This window comes from Leptodactylus fuscus, chromosome 2 (genome assembly GCF_031893055.1).
Source record: "Leptodactylus fuscus isolate aLepFus1 chromosome 2, aLepFus1.hap2, whole genome shotgun sequence".
In the NCBI taxonomy this organism is placed as follows: domain Eukaryota; kingdom Metazoa; phylum Chordata; class Amphibia; order Anura; family Leptodactylidae; genus Leptodactylus; species Leptodactylus fuscus.
The window spans coordinates 183,919,890-183,937,855 of record NC_134266.1 but is presented as its reverse complement, the minus strand read 5'-3'; the positions used below and the strand labels follow the sequence as shown (position 1 = coordinate 183,937,855).

At 41.5% G+C, this 17,966-nt stretch overlaps 1 protein-coding gene across 2 annotated transcripts; it reads left to right on the top strand.

Moving 5' to 3' along the window:
• The first annotated feature begins 1,078 nt into the window (after positions 1–1,078).
• ABHD13 (abhydrolase domain containing 13) lies at positions 1,079–17,181 on the top strand. Of its 2 annotated transcripts, none has more exons than XM_075265293.1 (3): positions 1,079–1,746; positions 13,248–13,380; positions 16,077–17,181. In XM_075265293.1, the coding sequence occupies exon 3, from the start codon at positions 16,100–16,102 to the stop codon at positions 17,108–17,110; it is 1,011 nt and encodes a 336-aa protein (XP_075121394.1). In that variant the 5' UTR covers positions 1,079–1,746; positions 13,248–13,380; positions 16,077–16,099; the 3' UTR covers positions 17,111–17,181. The 2 variants fall into 2 exon arrangements, with proteins under 2 accessions (XP_075121394.1, XP_075121395.1); XM_075265294.1 differs by lacking the exon at positions 1,079–1,746 and adding an exon at positions 9,675–9,993.
• Positions 17,182–17,966: the final 785 nt, after the last annotated feature.

The window sequence follows — 17,966 nt, the reverse complement described above, 5'->3', positions numbered from 1 at the left end:
CCTGCGCAGCTCCCATTGATTTCAATGGGAGCCGTCTTTTTGGTCCGGGTTTTGAGGCGTTTACGGCCTCAAAACCCTGACCAAAAAACTCTGTGTGAACTAGCCCTTACATTTGACTGACACTGAGAGATGATTTATTCTTAGTGCACCACTAAGGTGAGCAGACACCAGTGTTTCACTTACATTAAAGCTAAGGCCCCAAGTTGCGGAAACACAGCTTTTTTTGTTGCAGATTTTGTTGCTACAGAAGGAATGGGACAGTCATAGGAAGTCCTTATACTTGTACCTTCTACACCACCTGTAACCACTGAAAGGACCTGGTGAAATGATGTCACCGGATCTTTTCAAGTCACTGCTGTGGCCACTGACTGACCTCAGTGGTCACGTGCGACACAGGACTTTCAGCAGTGAAGGCACGCCAAGCACCCCCACATGGGCACCAGCAGCAGAGACCGGATTGCCTGTGACAGGCGAGTATGATATATATTTTTTTAATTTTAAGTTTCCTCTTCCCAGTCTCCTTTGTGATTTGTCCAATTCCTGGACAACCCCTTCAACTTCAAATCTGTCATCCTGTTCTTCCATTGGGTGATGGCTTAGACTAGGTTCACATCTGGGTTGAAATCAGACTCCGCTTCGGACACCGCCGAAAATCAGCAGAGAGAAATCATCGGTTTTAGTGTAAAAATGTTGAACACCTGACTGACACCCAGTGGACCCCATTATAGTTTAAAGGGTTTGAAGTTGTCCACAGGTAATTGCTGTTTGTGCAGTCGATGGGAAGCCTAGCAGAGGTGTGAACTGAGCCTTAGCTGTTTAAAAAAAGCAAAAAAATGTGCAGTGAGACTGTGCAAGTAGTCTGATAGCCTTATAATGCGATTGTGCTAAAAGGAGCATTAAATAAATAGCTTCCTATTATGCTGGTAATATAACATTTTGCTACAAGGACTCAACGGTCTCCTCAGTTTATACGTACATGACACAGTCTGCTATTGTGTATCTTGTACAGCTGACATAGTAGGTTCTGTATTTAGTGCACCCTGCTTGTAGAGAAGTCATCGCCCTTTGATAAGAGATGCAATATCTGCATCACTTGATACACACTGCTCCCTAGTGCCTTGAGCAAGGATATTTCAGCATGTAAAGAGTTAACAGGAGCAGCTTTACTACTCTGCAGCCCTGTCATTGCTGCTCTGTGCTCCCCCCTCCCTACCACAGCAGCACAGCACCAATGAATGGAGGGAGGGCGTCACCTAGTGTAATTCTCCTGTGCCAGCCCCCAGTCTGTACCCACTAGTGACGTCACACGCAGGCTCAGATGACTGGAGGGGCGTGTTTACAGGCCATATGAGACGTGTAGGCGTGCCAGGGTGCACAGATACCGGAAACAGGTGCTGGAGATGCTGCATGCAACTAAGGAGGCATTACATTAAGTTGCCCCGAGTGCCAGTCTGTAAAGGCTGGGCCCCATTCTATTGTTCATGTGCCTTTAAGAGTCCTGCATATAGGGATGAAACGTGTCCACATTGGCTGGAATAGGGACATATAGAAGACACTATACAGGGTCAATACTGCGACTGCCCTTGTCAGCACAGGAGGCAGTGGTGAAGTTAGAGCTACAGAAACCCCCTCCCCTCTAATAGGGGTAGAGTTCTGGGAGCATGGAAGATTGGACGTCACCTGACAGGTGTGAGCCTGAATGTGACGTCATCTGAATATTATTCATTGCACGCTGCCACGCTATGGGTAAGAGCCATCTATTTTACTACATATTGAATCGTTTATTGTAGATGTGAATCTGGTTTAATAGATATAAAAACTGTTTTGTTGTTTTTTTCATATGTGCAACCATGGCATGTGCAAATGTCATTGTTTTGTCACTTTTTTTTTTTTCTTTGTAAGTTATGATTATTTTTTTAGCTTGCTTGTATAGCGCCAACATATTCTGTAGCGCTTTTACAGACATTGCCAGTCACTGTCTAATATAGGGGTCACCATCTACATTCCCTATCAGTATGTCTTTGTAGTGTTGGAGGAAACCCACACAAACACAAGGAGAACATACAAACTCCTTGCAGATGCTGTCCTTGGTTGGATTCGAACCTAGGATGCCAGCGCTGCAAAGCTAACCACTGTGTGTTTTAAATACTAAATTGTTGCATGTTAAAAGGCCATCTTATTACATTAAGGGGTCCTGTTCAAACTTCATAATTTAATTTTCCCTGCCCAAGCTCCACACAATACCCCCTACCTCCTCAACCCAAAGAAAAAAAATAGGCTCTGGCTATAATGATGTCTGCAGCTTTGCGCTCATTGCGGTCCCTGCCGCAGACATCCACAGCTGAAGTCTGATTGCTCCGTGCTCCACTATTGTATTCAACCTCTATCTGTATCCTAAGGGTCCATTCGCACGGAGGAAAATGGTGTGGAATTTCAACACTGAAATTCCACACCAAATTCCCCACCATTTTCCTCTGTATGAATGCCCCCCTAAGCATGCAGAGTTGAAATCATTACCTGCCACCCAGAACAGCTGGACAGCACTCGAAATGTAGGGTCCAATGCACATGCACTGTTGGTCCTATCGTTAAAGCAGCCCTGCCTAATGCATGTTTTATGTATCAGTATCTGATCTATGGGGGTCTGATACCCACACCCGCACAAATCAGTCGTTCCAGAATGCAGAACTTTTTCTGCTCCCCGTCCACTGTCACAGCTCATGGAACAACTGATTTGTGCAAGGCCCTGTGTGTTGGACTGTATATGACCTTTGAGGCCCCCCATGGTATTGACTGCTATAGCTAAGTGTCTTATGCAGTTACAGGTGTACCATAAGTAGTAGTACAGTGACATCAGTACAACTTATTACAGTTCCTCAGATTTGCCTTTCCCAAACTGCTGAATGGCAAGTATTTATCTATTGATAATTCCTCTTTCCTATATCCCTCTGTAATTAGTCAGATTTACCTTTTAGGAGCTATGGAAAATTGGGTAGCAAGATAATTAGGGTAAGGGTAATAAGAAGGTATCCTAAATACAAAACTGGATATATACATGTATGAGCCTCCATTATTTCTCTGTAAAAGTTGTTACCCAGCTTTTTCAGACTACTGAATTCTAAATCTGCCTATGAGGTTCTTGCATCTCATCAGCTTGGCACAGAGAGGACTGACCTGGCAGAGGTGAGAGGCTTAGACAGGGTTGCACAGTGGAGCACTCATGGCTTCATAAGACTCCACACACCTAAATGGTGGTTCTCTCCCTATGGAGTGACGATATCCCCTCAAATAAATCTGCCTAGTCTTGGTAGTTATAAATGTCTCTCTATAGACTGACTACTTGTCTGTGTCCTGGGAATAGGGGATAGCAACATGGAAGAGCTGCAATGGTGACCACTGTCAAAGTTGTTACACACCTACCTACCCCTCGATACTACAGAATGCCAGATTTACCTAAATATACATGGGCAGACCCCCAACTCTACCATTGTAGGAAAACTAGCCTTATCTGCAATTCAGTATCCTTGGAAAGCTGGGAAGAATCCCTGTGAGCCTGCAGGGGACAAATCTGCTAAATTATGCGATGATGTAGCCTCCATATTGTAGCATAGCTAGACTATTGAGGATATGCATAGCATAGGTAGATTAGCATTCAGCTAATTTACCATTTAGCATCACTGGCAATGAGTAATGGGGAGGGATCAGTACTAAAACTCCCTAAATAAATTTCCCTATCTGCTCCATAACTGAACCATAGCTTGCCATATTTGCTTTTCAGGATTCTGAAAAAGTTGGGTAATACTACAGCATATGGAGTATTAACAGAGAATAATGAATATTACATTTACCTAACTAAAGTCTCCTTCTTGCTCCATAATCTTACCTGTACCATGCCAGAATTGCCTTTTAAGGATCCTGGGAAAGCTGAGTAACATAACGGGTGTGTTTTCTATGGACCCATGTAAGAGGAAGGTGGCCTATGTCACTTGTAAATGTTCCCCTGTCTTAGTTGAGGTGTTTTCTGTATTAGTGGCATGGTAGAGAAAGGACTGAATGGGGGAGTAGTTAGAGAGCAGAGCTATGAGGAGCCATCCAGTGGCAGTTGGTAAGGAGCCACAGGAGCTTCTGATGGGACAGAGAGCTAAATCTCTGAGTGAAGATGACTTTTGTCCAGCTGTACGATAGATTTTTATTTCCCTGTAAGGTGTGGTGGAATACCTCAAATTTTGTCTGAGACTCTGACAACAAGTGGAAGGAGAACAGGAGTGTTGCTCTCTGTTTTCATTGATCCAGGTTGAGATTCCTGAATTGAATTGCATACCTCTATTTTAGCTCGATGCCTGGAAGTGTGTACATGTATTACACTAAACTAGAGTAGAAGACATTTTTGTGTCCATTTCACAGTCATACCTGGCCATGATTACACAGGAAAGGGATAGGACCTGTTGTGAGTTTTGCAAGGGTTACAAGAGCTCCACATCAGCTAGAATAGAGACTGCTGTATTAAAATCTACTTAAATATCTCATTCCTTGGTCAATAAATGGTGTAATAACTTGCCAAATTTGCTTTTCAGGATCTTGGGAAGGCTGGGTAACATAGCATTTTGAGCTGTAACAGGGAACGCTGAATAAAAAATCTAGCTAAAGAAATGGTTTATTTAGGTAGATTTTGTTTTCATGTTATGCCACAGCTAAACTGTTCTTAGGAAAATGAGGAAGGTGGGTGTCTTGCACAAAGTAAATGAAAACAACTGACTTGTAATATTCACATCTCCCAGGTGTAATTCCTGCTCTGAAGCTGCATTGCTTCACTCCTTTATGCTCCGTTTAGAACCTCCATTATAATCAATGGGAACAAACCCCTGCCCCCTCAACACTAAGCCTTCCCGCCTACCTGAGCTGCTTGGTCCCTATATCTGAAGATGGAGGCGGCGAGAAGGAAAGAGCTCCTTTTGTGCCTATAAGATTTCAGCAGAAGCGCTCTGCAACCTGACAGCCTTGCAGACATATCTGTAGAGACCATTTCTATATATGTGTTTGGTTATGTTTTTAACGGTTTAGTAGTACTTGATCAGGTTATCCTCAATGAGAGAATTAACTTGGACATTCCTGAAGCCAAACTAGAGTCGTTTTACAAGGACAAATAGGAGGTCAAGGACAAGCGAGTATCAACAGTATAGCAAGTTGGTTGGTGCTTGTTTATTGGCCATTCACACAGCCCAATGTAAACTATATGAGATGAGCAATCATTGGTATGATTGATTGTATGCTGTCAGTTTACATTATATGCCAGATGTGCTAACAAATATTGTGCAACATACAGGATGCGATCAGCCAGTGTACCAACTTTTGTTTTCATTCGTTGGCTGATTGTTCCTTTTTTTGCATAGGCTGCCACTTAAGCTGAACAAAAGTTTTTACGAAGGTTTGTTATAATCTACCGTCCAGTATAAAAAGCACTTAAAGAAACAGAATCAGTTACAGAATACTTTAGACAAGTTATAGTAGAATTTCTAGAAATGAAAACTAACCTGCAGGTCTTTGTAGACAACAAAGTATCAGTTCCTGTGAAATAATACTAAGCGCTACTAAATGGACCTCTTAGGGTCTTCACTTTCCACCGCTAGCTGTTTCACGTGGCTAGTATCAGCTAAAGCATAGACATATGTCATGATAGGTTCCTGAGCCATTTGTGATGACTTTGGTAAGAGACAACATAGACCTATTGTAGATGAGGAAGTGCTTATAGTCAATATTGATGAGAAAAGCCCTCTACTCATTGATACCACACGATTAGAGATGAGCGAACACTATTCGAAACAGCCGTTTCGAATAGCACGCTCCCATAGAAATGAATGGATGTAGCCGGCTGTTTCAAATAGTGTTCGCTCATCTCTACACGTGATGAATAATGGAATACTTCCTTTAAAAAAGTGACTTGTCAGTACTGTGTCCACAATAGGTTCCTATTAGATCTCCATGAAATACTCCCTCGAAAGAAATTTCTTTCTGATTAATGGGGAAACACTACCACCCACTCAGTGACTTGTGTGCACTACATATGAAGATGTGTTTCTGGGCTGTTTGGAGGAAACCATGTTCTAGGGGAGGGAGGGGTCTGTTTCATACAGAAAGTGTAAGGACATGGACATAAATGACTTTTTTTTTTTTTTTTTTTGTCTGCGGAGGAAGGAAAGAATCATTTGATAGACTTCAGGAGAGCTTGAATATAAATGAGAGAGTTTACATTTCACTGTAATTTATCCTACCTGTACTTCATGAAATGGGAGAGTGCACATCCAGAAACACTTAGCATTTGTGCAGGAACTGTTTGGATAAAGGAGAATTTGTGATGTAAGAAAGAAACCTTCAGTAGTGATTTAAAGAAAAAAAAAAAAAGGTAATTCAGATGGGGTCCTGAGGTCAGCCTGTAGGTTAGCAATAACTTGTGAGAAGAGTGGCCTGCTACCAAAAAGATGGAGAAGACAAAGGGTCAGCACATCAGGTTTATAACTGGGCTTGATCATGAGGCTTAGGAGGCATGTGTCAGAGGTGAGGGATATTAATCCTTTTTCAGAAAGTGATGTTCCCTGAGGGATCATCTGGTGGACAAGCCATTTCATCCCACAACCTAAGGAAAGAACATGGCTGGACAAAAAGATCTGGGGATGTTACAAATGTAGGTGCTGTGCACCCTATTACTTTCTATCCACAGAAAAACCCTTTTAGAATAAATTTGCCTTTGCAAATTTTGTTTTGGGAATATTCATGAGGTTCACCTGCTTGTTTCATTTTCGCACAAACTGTAAGTGCTTGTATGATACTGCAGGATCCCTTTTGACCCCACAGTATAAGTAGTAGAGGCCCAGGGGAAGTGCAGAAAATAATAAACTCTGATCCTCCCCTTCCCGTCTCTCTTCTGGATTCCCTTACTGCATCCAGTGCTCCATTGAGGTTCATTACTTATCTCCTGGGTGATGTTAAAAGCCCTGGGGGACTACTATGTTTGTACCTCCGCAGTCTCATGGGGTGTGTTTACAGCATCATGACATTTGCTTGCCGTGACCACTCAGGCCCAGTCACAGGTCCCATGCCCCAGTGACAACCCTCAGGAGGCTAAAAGAGGGCCATAATTGAGCATCAGACACTGTGAGGGAAAGTCAGTATCAATGTTTATTTTACTGCACTTCCCCATGGCCTCTTATTATACTGTGGGGTCTGCAAAGACCCAGACTACAATAGTGATTTGTAGTAGTAAAACCTAAAATATCTCAGGTTTGCCCAAACGCAAGAGTCTTGGAAATTCCTGAAAGAAAGAGACCCTGTCCACTTAAAAAAAACAGTTACCCATGGAAACTATATATAGACTATATCAGGGGTGGGCAACCCCCAGCACGCACGCCACGAGTGGCACGTGATGCTTATTTTCCTGAATCCTCACTGAAACTATTATTATTATTATACTGTGGGTTTTCTTCAGACCCCACAGTATAATAAGCGGAGCCTCAGGGATGGTGATAAAACATAAATAATGTTACTCTCCTTCCCTGTGCTCTGGAGCCATGTGCAAGGGCCTCTATGGGATATAATGCCGTGTGCAATATTCGGTATAAATGTGTGTTTTTGCACAAAAAACACAGGTTTTTTTTTGTGCAAAATTCAGAATGTGAACGCAGTTTTACATTGAAGTAAAAGTTCCAGTGGCCTAAGAGTATAGCTGCATCCAGATACATAATGTGTTTCCACCATAAGGATGCTGCCATACGGTGCCCCTGAACACCTACATTTAACATGAATTTCAGGATGCGCATGTACTTTTATTGTTTCTAATGGTAAAGTACAGGTGTACACTTTGAGGACCTCATCTTTTGTTTTGTTTTTCATTTAAATTGACATGACGAACAAAAAAAAAAAAGCCTACCCCTGGACTATATTATTAGAAGCTATAGTATAGGCTATAATGGGGTCTTACTTTTATGCCGAAACCACTGGAGAGAAAAGTCCTCCTTTCATGTCCTTGGACACCTGCGGTATTATATACCGCTAGAAGTGATCGGCTTTCTGTTATGTTCCCCTGATGAAGATCTATTGGTGCCGTTACTGTAGCTCTTCACTGTCAGAAGGGCGTTCTTGATAGTCTGAATTCAGCGCACTGTCAGCTTTCTAGCGGTATTATAAAACCTCAGGTGCCCAAGGACATGAAAGGTCCTCTTTAGGCCGGGTTCACACGGACTATTCTGGCTCGTCATTTGGTACGTAGACGCCGCGGGAGGACTTGCGGGCCGTATACGCTCCCATTGTTTTCAATGGGAGCTGGTACCGTACACGCGGTGCTATTTTGCGGCCGCCGCAAAATCACGGCTGCAAAATAGCGCCGCGTGTACGGTACCGACTCCCATTGAAAACGATGGGAGCGTATACGGCCCGCAAATCCTCCTGCGGCGTCTACGTACCAAATGACGAGCCAGAATACTCCGTGTGAACCCGGCCAGTGGAATCTGTGGTGGAATCTCCTACACCAACGCAGACATAGTTACATAGTAGATGAGGCTGGATGAAGACCTCAGTCCATCAAGTTCAACCTATAACCCTACAATGTTGGTCCAGAGGAAGGCAGAAAAACTTCATGAGGCTCATGCCAATTGCCCCATTTCAGGGGAAAAATTCCTTCCCGACTCCAATCTGGTAGTCAGTATAAAAACCATGGATCAAAGTGTCCTTATAATCTAGAATTGATAATCCTAATATTGCTTGCTTCAAGAAACCTACTGTTAGTGAGTGAAGGATAATGGGTAACCAAATACTCCTGAGCACCTTTAAAAAAAAATTAAAAAAAAAAGGCTGAATATTCTTACCTATAGCATATAGTACTGGACAATATGTGTCTATAGAATCAGCTCGAGATAGCAGTAATAACACATACTGCTCTTATAATTAAACATTAGTGTATGATGTCGCTATAGCGTAACAGTACTATACCGATATAATATACAGGTATACCATATCTCTATACTATACAGCAGTACATAATGCCCTAATAAAATGCTACTTAATTTTAAGAAAGCAAGAGTAGTATATGATGCCGTTATAATGCAACTTGGGAGGACAACCTTATGCATAATAGCCCTACTACTATGCTTGGGAATGTTCTAGTATTAAATAAATGGTATCCTATTATGCTGGTAATATAACATTTAGTTACAAGGACTCGATGTTCCCATCAGTTTATGCTGTTGCAGTCAATACGTACATGACACAGTCTGCTATTGTGTATCTTGTACAGCTGACATAGTAGGTTCTGTATTTAGTGCACCCTGCTTGTAGAGAAGTCATCGCCCTTTGATAAGAGATGCAATATCTGCATCGTCTGATACACACTGCTCCCTAGGATATTTCAGCATGTAAAGAGTTAACAGGAGCAGCTTTACTACTCTGCAGCCCTGTCATTGCTGCTCTGTGCTCTCCCCTCCCTACCACAGCAGCACAGCACCAATGAATGGAGGGAGGGCGTCACCTAGTGTAATTCTCCTGTGCCAGCCCCCAGTCTGTACCCACTAGTGACGTCACACGCAGGCTCAGATGACTGGAGGGGCGTGTTTACAGGCCATATGAGACGTGTAGGCGTGCCAGGGTGCACAGATACCGGAAACAGGTGCTGGAGATGCTGCCTGCAACTAAGGGGGATTACATTAAGTTGCCCCGAGTGCCAGTCTGTAAAGGCTGGGCCCCATTCTATTGTTCATGTGCCTTTAAGAGTCCTGCATATAGGGATGAAACGTGTCCACATTGGCTGGAATAGGGACATATAGAAGACACTATACAGGGTCAATACTGCGACTGCCCTTGTCAGCACAGGAGGCAGTGGTGAAGTTAGAGCTACAGAAACCCCCTCCCCCCTAATAGGGGTAGAGTTCTGGGAGCATGGAAGATTGGACGTCACCTGACAGGTGTGAGCCTACCTGTATCTGAGTCTCTGCACAATACCAGGCTATGGGTAAGATCCATCTACTTACTGTGTACTGAAGGATTTATTATGTCAGTGAAACAGCTTGAATCCATATACTGTGATTAGATGAATATGCTGGTTTTCCATAGTACTACCCATGGTGAGAGCAGATGTTTTACGCTCTTCTCTGGTTGTTTATTATTTATTATTATTGTTGTTGTTTTTATAGCCTCATTAATACCATATTGCTTTCCATTTTGTTGTGGTTACTCTTTACTGACGTGTGAATCTTGGTTTATTACAATGTTCAGTAGGAATGACCCTCCCCCTCCCCCTTTCTCCCTATTCCCCAAAATTAATGTGTCTGGGTGTCATTTTTTCCAGGGCCCCATACACATGGAAGTGATATTCTCTGATCCTGCAGTGTTGTGTTGAATGTATTTTGAGAGGTTGAATCTGATACGAAAAAGATTACTATTCCCCACAACAGCACCACTGTAATCCATGGGCTTGGTGTGGAATTGCAGAATTCCATTTAAAGGGGTTGTCCAGGGAACTGGAAATCCCTCATGTCTCTTCCTTGTGCTACCACAAGTGGAACATTATGGTAAATATTGGTCCCTTTGCAGCATAGTAAAACCATGTTCTTCTCTATAACTGGTCTAATGTTACTACTACTGTAGGCAGAACTCTAACTATAATAGATGACTTTGTACAGTTAGTTATATTACACAGCCCAGTCCTGACCACGACCGGCCACCACCTACATTCACTGATCAGTGCTAGGTAACTTGTAACTGGATGCGCTGCAAAAACACAAGGTCAGTAACAGATTCAATAACACTAATCAGTTAAAGGCCTTCCCTAGAGTTACATATTGATGACTTATCCTTAGGAAAGGCTATCAATATCTGATGAGTGGGGGACCCCCCAGATTAGCTGCAAAATAAGCCACATGACAAATGAATGTGACGTCACTGGCACACATTGCTCAGATTTTGCCAATATCTCTGAAAATCCCTTTAATATAAATAAAATATTGGCATATAGACAGGGCTGCAGCATGCACCTTTTACCTTTAGGGCAATTATCAGTAAAATTTGCCTTGAAGATCGGGTAGTGATATATAGGGCCATTATACATGGTGATTATAGGCTTCTTCTTCTACTTGCACTCCTTGCTGTGTGCCAAACCAGCCTATATTCCCTAATATTTGTCTATATGCAAGAAGAATGGATTTGATATAGTTTCTAGTAACATTAATTGTCATATTGTATAAAAACAGCTTCTGTGTATACTACAGCCACAACCTTAAAGTATCAGCATATGCGTATAACACAGTTTTAAAGCATTTGTCCTTTCTGTTTAGTATTTAGTGTTACAGCATGATAACTGATGGGAATGTAACTGTATAATGGGAAAAGCTCGTGATGTGTTGCCTTGTATTGAAAATATTGTGCGGTCCCAAGTAAGAAATCTGGATCTCAAACCTGTAAATCTCTACTTGAATGATGCCACCTTATAGTCTATAGTAAATGAAAACTGACTACTGTTTACTCAGGACAGATTTCAACAAGTGAACAAGTTTTCTTAAAACAGAAAATAAGTAGAGAACAAAGGGATTGAGGGATCATCTGATTCTTATGGGATGTCTGTGAATGAGAAATTCACATTGTAATTTTGGTGGAATGTTGGTGTTGCAATGCTTGTTATGACCCTGCATCAGCTGAACTATTTGTGTTATCAAAACAAAACATTGCTCATGTCTTGTAAGATCAATAACTATGGATTGCTGAGAGACTCTACATGAAGGTGCTTATCAAATGTTCAGAAAACAGTGCAGCAGCATACTTGAATATTGCATATGTAGATCAGGGGCTAGATGTTCAATATGTAGAACATGAGGATGTCCCACTGACTTACCCCTCGTGCACATCTGCGTTTGGTAATACCGAACGCATTTGCAAGCGGTGAGCAGTAAAAGCACACGGATCCCATAGACAATAAAAAAGGGGTCCGTGTCCTTGCCGCACGCTGCCCGTACGAATCATGCGGACAGGAAAGTAGATCGTGAACTACTTTCATGTCCGCATGATCCCTGCGCAGATCTCGCAGCAAGCACATAGACTCTATTATAGTTTACAGGGTCCGTGTGCTTTTACTGGAACACCGTTTACAGTTGCGTTGAGTATTCAGTCCGGGGGGTTCCTCATGCGGTCTCCCGCAGACGGAATCCAAACGCAGATGTGAACGAGGCCTTAGCTGACAAGGTATATCTTCAAGCTTACCAAGACATCCTAAAAATTATCTGAATAGTAAAATGTATCAACTATTTCCATGGCCAAGATTGACTGAACTGGGTGGTATTGCACATTTATGGCTAGCTGTGCTTTAGTATTGATAACTGATTTGTATGTAGACGCAAAATATTCTGTTACATATCATTAAAAATAATGATGTTGAAAACTTTTTTTTTTTTTTTTTTTTTTTAAACGCATCGTTATTTTTACTTGCAGAAATATTTTCCATTGACTTCTATTGCATGATGAAAAAGTGTTGTATGGCGTTTTATTGTGGAAATGCTTTTAAAAATGCAATAACAAAACACGTACAAGTGCAATTTTTTTCCTACATCATTTCCTGATTTTTTTATTTTTTTTTTCTGCAGCAATTTTTAGCTGCATTTCCTCAATGTGTGGTCTTACCCTAAAGCTGTTTTCTAAGCCTCTGATATTGATTGCCTGTCCTACACTCCTGGCATGGAGGTTGCCAAGCTGAATAAAGGGGCTATTAGGTTTAGTTCACACGGGCACGGAATAGCGTATTTTGGTCCCGATTTTGTCACGGCTTCCTGCTCTAGAGTGGGCCCAGTCCGGAGGGTGCTGCCGCGAGGCGGACGCTGAGGCTCAATCCGCCTGAAGAAAGGGCAGCTTGCTTCTTTTTTCTGTGATCGGCAATATGCCATTCACAGAAAAAAGATCGTAGTTGTCTCCATAGACCACCATTGTGAGGGGTTGGATTATGACGTGGATTCCACACCATAATCCGCCCCCTCTGTGCCCATGTGAACGAGCCCTTACAGTCCCCAGGGGTAGAGAATTACAATATAGCCATAATCAATGGGCTATGGCATGTTCAACTGCTGGAGATATTGTACCTGCTACCCTACAAATAAACTGCTAGACAATTAATGTTGAGAAGTATAATGTTGATACACTGTCTTTTTTTTTTTTTTTTTTTTTTTTTTTTTTCTCTCTCTCTCTCTCTCTCATGTAGTAATGTTATTTTTGCTATTGAAATAGGTCCCATTAATCTGTGTCCCACTGAATGCTGCATCTAGAACATAGAACAGAATTCCTGATAGTGCATGCTGAAGAACTACATAGCTGGATTGTTGTCCTGCTTTATCTTCCATTGAGATTCTTCATATATCAGGTATGTCCATGCTTTTTGCGGTCTACTACTTTTATTTTGTAGGTATAAACTTCCTTTAAACAGAAAGGGAAGCAGTTAGCCAATGCAACTCGGAATTTTACTTTGGTTCTTAAAGTAATCTTCTACTAAAAAAAAATAAATAAAACAAAATAAAAAAAATCTTCTGATGCTCTATTAGATCCCCCCTCTCCGTTCTGTAATACAATAGCCACTGACTTCCTTTGGAGCACTGGCTGTCACACAATGTCCCTCATGCCTTCAGCACGGTGTCTATCCAAACCAATTCAGTACAGTATACATGTTTAGAACTTTCCCCATGTGTGACACAGATGTATATCATAATGGGGGTAAGGAGAAGACTCTGTATGTAGATCATTAAAAACACCCTTGTCTGGTTAAGCAATGCACATGCACTTACTGTCCACATGATGTACATGATTTATCAGACTAGGCCACTTTCTGTCTTGCTGCATGCTCACATGCCAATTGTAAGTGCTTTTGGCAGTGGATAGGAGTCAGCTTGTACATTCTGATCAGTCTGCAGCTACACAGCCCCATTCACATTTAGATGCACTGTACAGTTTGTTCTGATACCTTTCTGTCATAGCCAAAACACAAATTGAAAAGGACTTCAAGTAGGAGCTGAAGTGTCACACTTTGCACCATGATAGATGAATAAAACTCTGCAGTTATTCCATGAGAATGTTCTTTCTATCACAGCCAGCTGCAACATTATCAGTGACTTGTGCTACAGTAGCTATTCTATGACGTTGGACTCGATGAGTGCTTTCCTTCAACCCTGCACACAGCAGTGAGGCCAAAGACCTTGCCACAGGATCACAAGTTGTTCTTTCTTAGGGGCAACACAGTGGCTCAGTGGTTAGCACTGCAGCCTTGCAGCGCTGGAGTCCTGGGCTCGAATCCCGCCAGGAACAACATCTGCAAGGAGTTTGTATGTTCTCCCTGTGTTTGCATGGATTTCCTCCCATTCTACAAAGACATACTGATAGGGAAAAATGTACATTGTGATCCCTATATGGGGCTCATAATCTACATTAAAAAAAACAAACAAACAAGTTGTTCGTTCTTGGACCACTGCAGCTAGTGAAAAGGGGTTTTCCATGATAAATTAATATTTTTAACCCTAAGGTCTTCATGCTTCCCTTCAAACTTTCTAAATAATACTTATTAATAATTTTGCTTAATTTTAATGTAATATATGTAGTGAACTACATATATAAAAAATTTTTTTGCTTTTCGGCTGATCTTCCAGGGTCTCAGCCTAAGGGCTAGTTCACATGTATTGAAATGTGGCAGATTTTGACGTGGAATTAGTTTCAAAATCCGCCTCAAAACAATAGTCCTATGTAGACCGCTAGCATTTTTTTATTTTTTTTTTCACTAGTGTTTTTTTTTTTTTTTTCCACTGGCAGAAATAAGAAGTGACATGACCTTTCTTCAGGTGGATGCCGCCTGAAGAAACCAGTGTAACTCGATGAGAGGCGGAAAAACCGCGTCACTGTTTTTTCAAGGTCCATTCACTGTGCTTGAGGGAAAAAAAAACTAAAAACGCTTCCTAATTAATGAAGCAGATTTTTTTTTCCTGACCAAATTCCTCGACCACCTAACAACGTGTGAACTAGCCCTAATGGAACATTAGTCACTAGCCACACCCTGGAACATTAGTGGAAAGAATCCTGCCCCCCAACCCCATCATACTTACTGTTTTTCCTGTGGATATCGGGATCCTGGGACGTCATTGCTGGGAGGCCACCTCTTCATGGCATGTGCAGACCGACACACTGAATTCAACACACTGTCAGCTTTCTAGCGGTATATAAAACCGCATATCCATCTGGACATAAAAGGAAGGTCCTCTTTAAAGGAGTTATGCCACAGGATAGAGGGCAAATATCTGATCGATGGGGGTCTTTCTGCTGAGACACCAATCCTGAGAACAGAGGTACTTTTTTTCAGTTAACAAAAGCCAGATTGAATGTAGTTGTGTTGCTTAGTGGACAGCACTTCCATTTTCTTCAATAGGAGTGTCAGCGATGACTGGAGCTCCGATGCTTCCATTGAAGTGCATGGGATCGCAAGTTTGTCTACTAAGCAGCAGGCCTACATTCAGCCTGGCTATAGTCAGAATACCTGCTGTTCATGGGATTGGTGGGGGTCTCAGCGGTCAGACCCCACAGATCAGGCCGTTAATCTCTATCCTAAGTGATAGATGATAAATACATTGCATGCAAGTTACCAAAGTTTATTGCTTATGGATCAAACAACTTTATATTCATGTAGTGAATATCATTAGTGATAACATCTACAGTTCTGTACAGAATGACACATTTATGTATTTAGTTGTATAGTGCCAACATATTCCGCAGAACTTTACAGACTTTGTCAGTCACTGTCACATATAGGGTTCACAATCTACACTCCTTTTCAGTTTGTCCTTGAACTGTGAGAGGAAACCAGAGTACCTGAAAGGAAACCCATACAAACACGGGAAGAACATACAAACTTCATGCAGATATAGTCCTTGGCTATATTTGATCCTAGGACTCCAGCGCTACATTTCTAACCACTCCGCTACAATACAATTAAATGATCATAATCTACATTGTATTGCATACTTGAGCTTGTACAATCTAGGTCAGAAGGAGACCTTTTTGAATGTTTCTTCTATTTTCTAGGACAAAACTAGAAGAGATCAAGAATGGAAAAACATTTGAAGCTTTGGGCTTGTGCCGAGCGGTGGTTACTGACTTTAGGATCCTGGTCGTGGGGACTATGTCGGATCTGTCTTCTCCCTTTAATATTAACGTTTAATATGTATGGTGGTATTATTCTGCTGCTTCTAATATTTGTCTCCATAGCTGGAATACTATTTAAGTTTCAGGATGTACTGCTATATTTTCCTGACCAGCCTTCTTCATCACGACTTTATGTACCAATGCCAACCGGAATACCACATGAAAATATCTTTATTAAAACTAAGGATGGTGTACATCTCAACCTAATCCTCTTGAGATACACAGGTGATAACTCCACCTTTTCTCCAACCATTATTTATTTTCATGGTAATGCAGGAAATATTGGCCATAGGCTACCCAATGCATTGTTGATGCTGGTCAACCTAAAGGTGAACTTACTTTTAGTTGACTACAGAGGGTATGGAAAAAGTGAAGGCGACCCAAGCGAAGAAGGCCTTTATCTAGACTCTGAAGCCGTGCTTGATTACATTATGACCCGACCTGACATTGATAAAACAAAAGTTATACTTTTTGGCCGCTCACTAGGGGGCGGAGTGGCCATTCATTTAGCATCAGAAAATGCACACAGAATATCAGCGTTAATATTAGAAAATACTTTTCTAAGTATTCCACACATGGCCGGCACCCTGTTTTCTTTTCTTCCTATGAGATACCTTCCATTATGGTGCTACAAAAATAAGTTTCTGTCCTACAGGAAAATTTCTCAGTGCCGAATGCCTTCCTTATTCATCTCTGGGTTATCCGACCAGCTAATTCCTCCGTTCATGATGAAACAGCTATATGAACTCTCCCCGTCCCGGACTAAAAGGCTTGCCATCTTCCCAGATGGGACACATAATGACACCTGGCAGTGCCAAGGCTATTTTGCTGCACTTGAACAATTCATAAAAGAACTGACCAGTAATCACTGTCCAGAAGAAAATGCAAAAACATCAAATGTGACAATAATATGAATGCCAACTTCTTCCCTTTGCACTGTCGTATATTTCGTTTGTGAGACTTGATTAAAAGAATGTCATTTGTACTGTTTGCTTTCCAAACATAAGAAGGTAAAACTTGGAGAGTGCGTCCATGATGTAGCTGAGACTTCAGCTGTTTTTCTATGGAGTTCTGATAAACTACACTTCTCTATAGAGTTCTTAATAAACTCAAGTTCAGTGCATGCACTGTTTTAACATATCCTTCATTTTCAATTGACTGCTGCGCTGGTTTTATAAGGTAGCTATGGCATTACCTGGAATGATACAAATGTCTTTATTATGATTTACATACTTTTTTTTTTTTTATTTTTTTAAAGCCATTGGTTCTAAAATGAATTGCAGTCCTCTTTAAGGGCCCCTTTACATGGGCATATTTGGTCTGTTCAATATGATCCATGTCAGTATGATGCATTGAATATGACAGTAGAGCCATGGTAGTTCTGAAGCTCATAGCATCACAAATCTGCATGATGTGAGTTAAGTTCAATGGAGCCGCAGTCAGGATGAGAATTATTATTGAGAAATGGACAGTATGTATCAGCCAGAATACAGACGCGTGAAAGAATTTTTTTGGGAATAAGATGGTGGTACACTGAAGTAAGTTGATGACTGTGCTGGCAGTGAATGACTGTTTTGCCAACATAGCCATACACATTTTATGTCCATATTGGCTCTCATGTTCATGAAACCTAACAATATACTTCCAATGATACAGGGCAAAGTTTACATACATATAAATGCTAGTGTATGTATATGAGCCAGACCATTCCTGGACTAAACATAGCTGACTTCCAGATAATGACGGGGTATTGTAGCTCTATTCTCTTCA

Bases quoted from the DNA above. Each gene is read 5' to 3' on its own strand.
- ABHD13 (XM_075265293.1), top strand. From the start codon at position 16,100: ATGGAAAAACATTTGAAGCTTTGGGCTTGTGCCGAGCGGTGGTTACTG.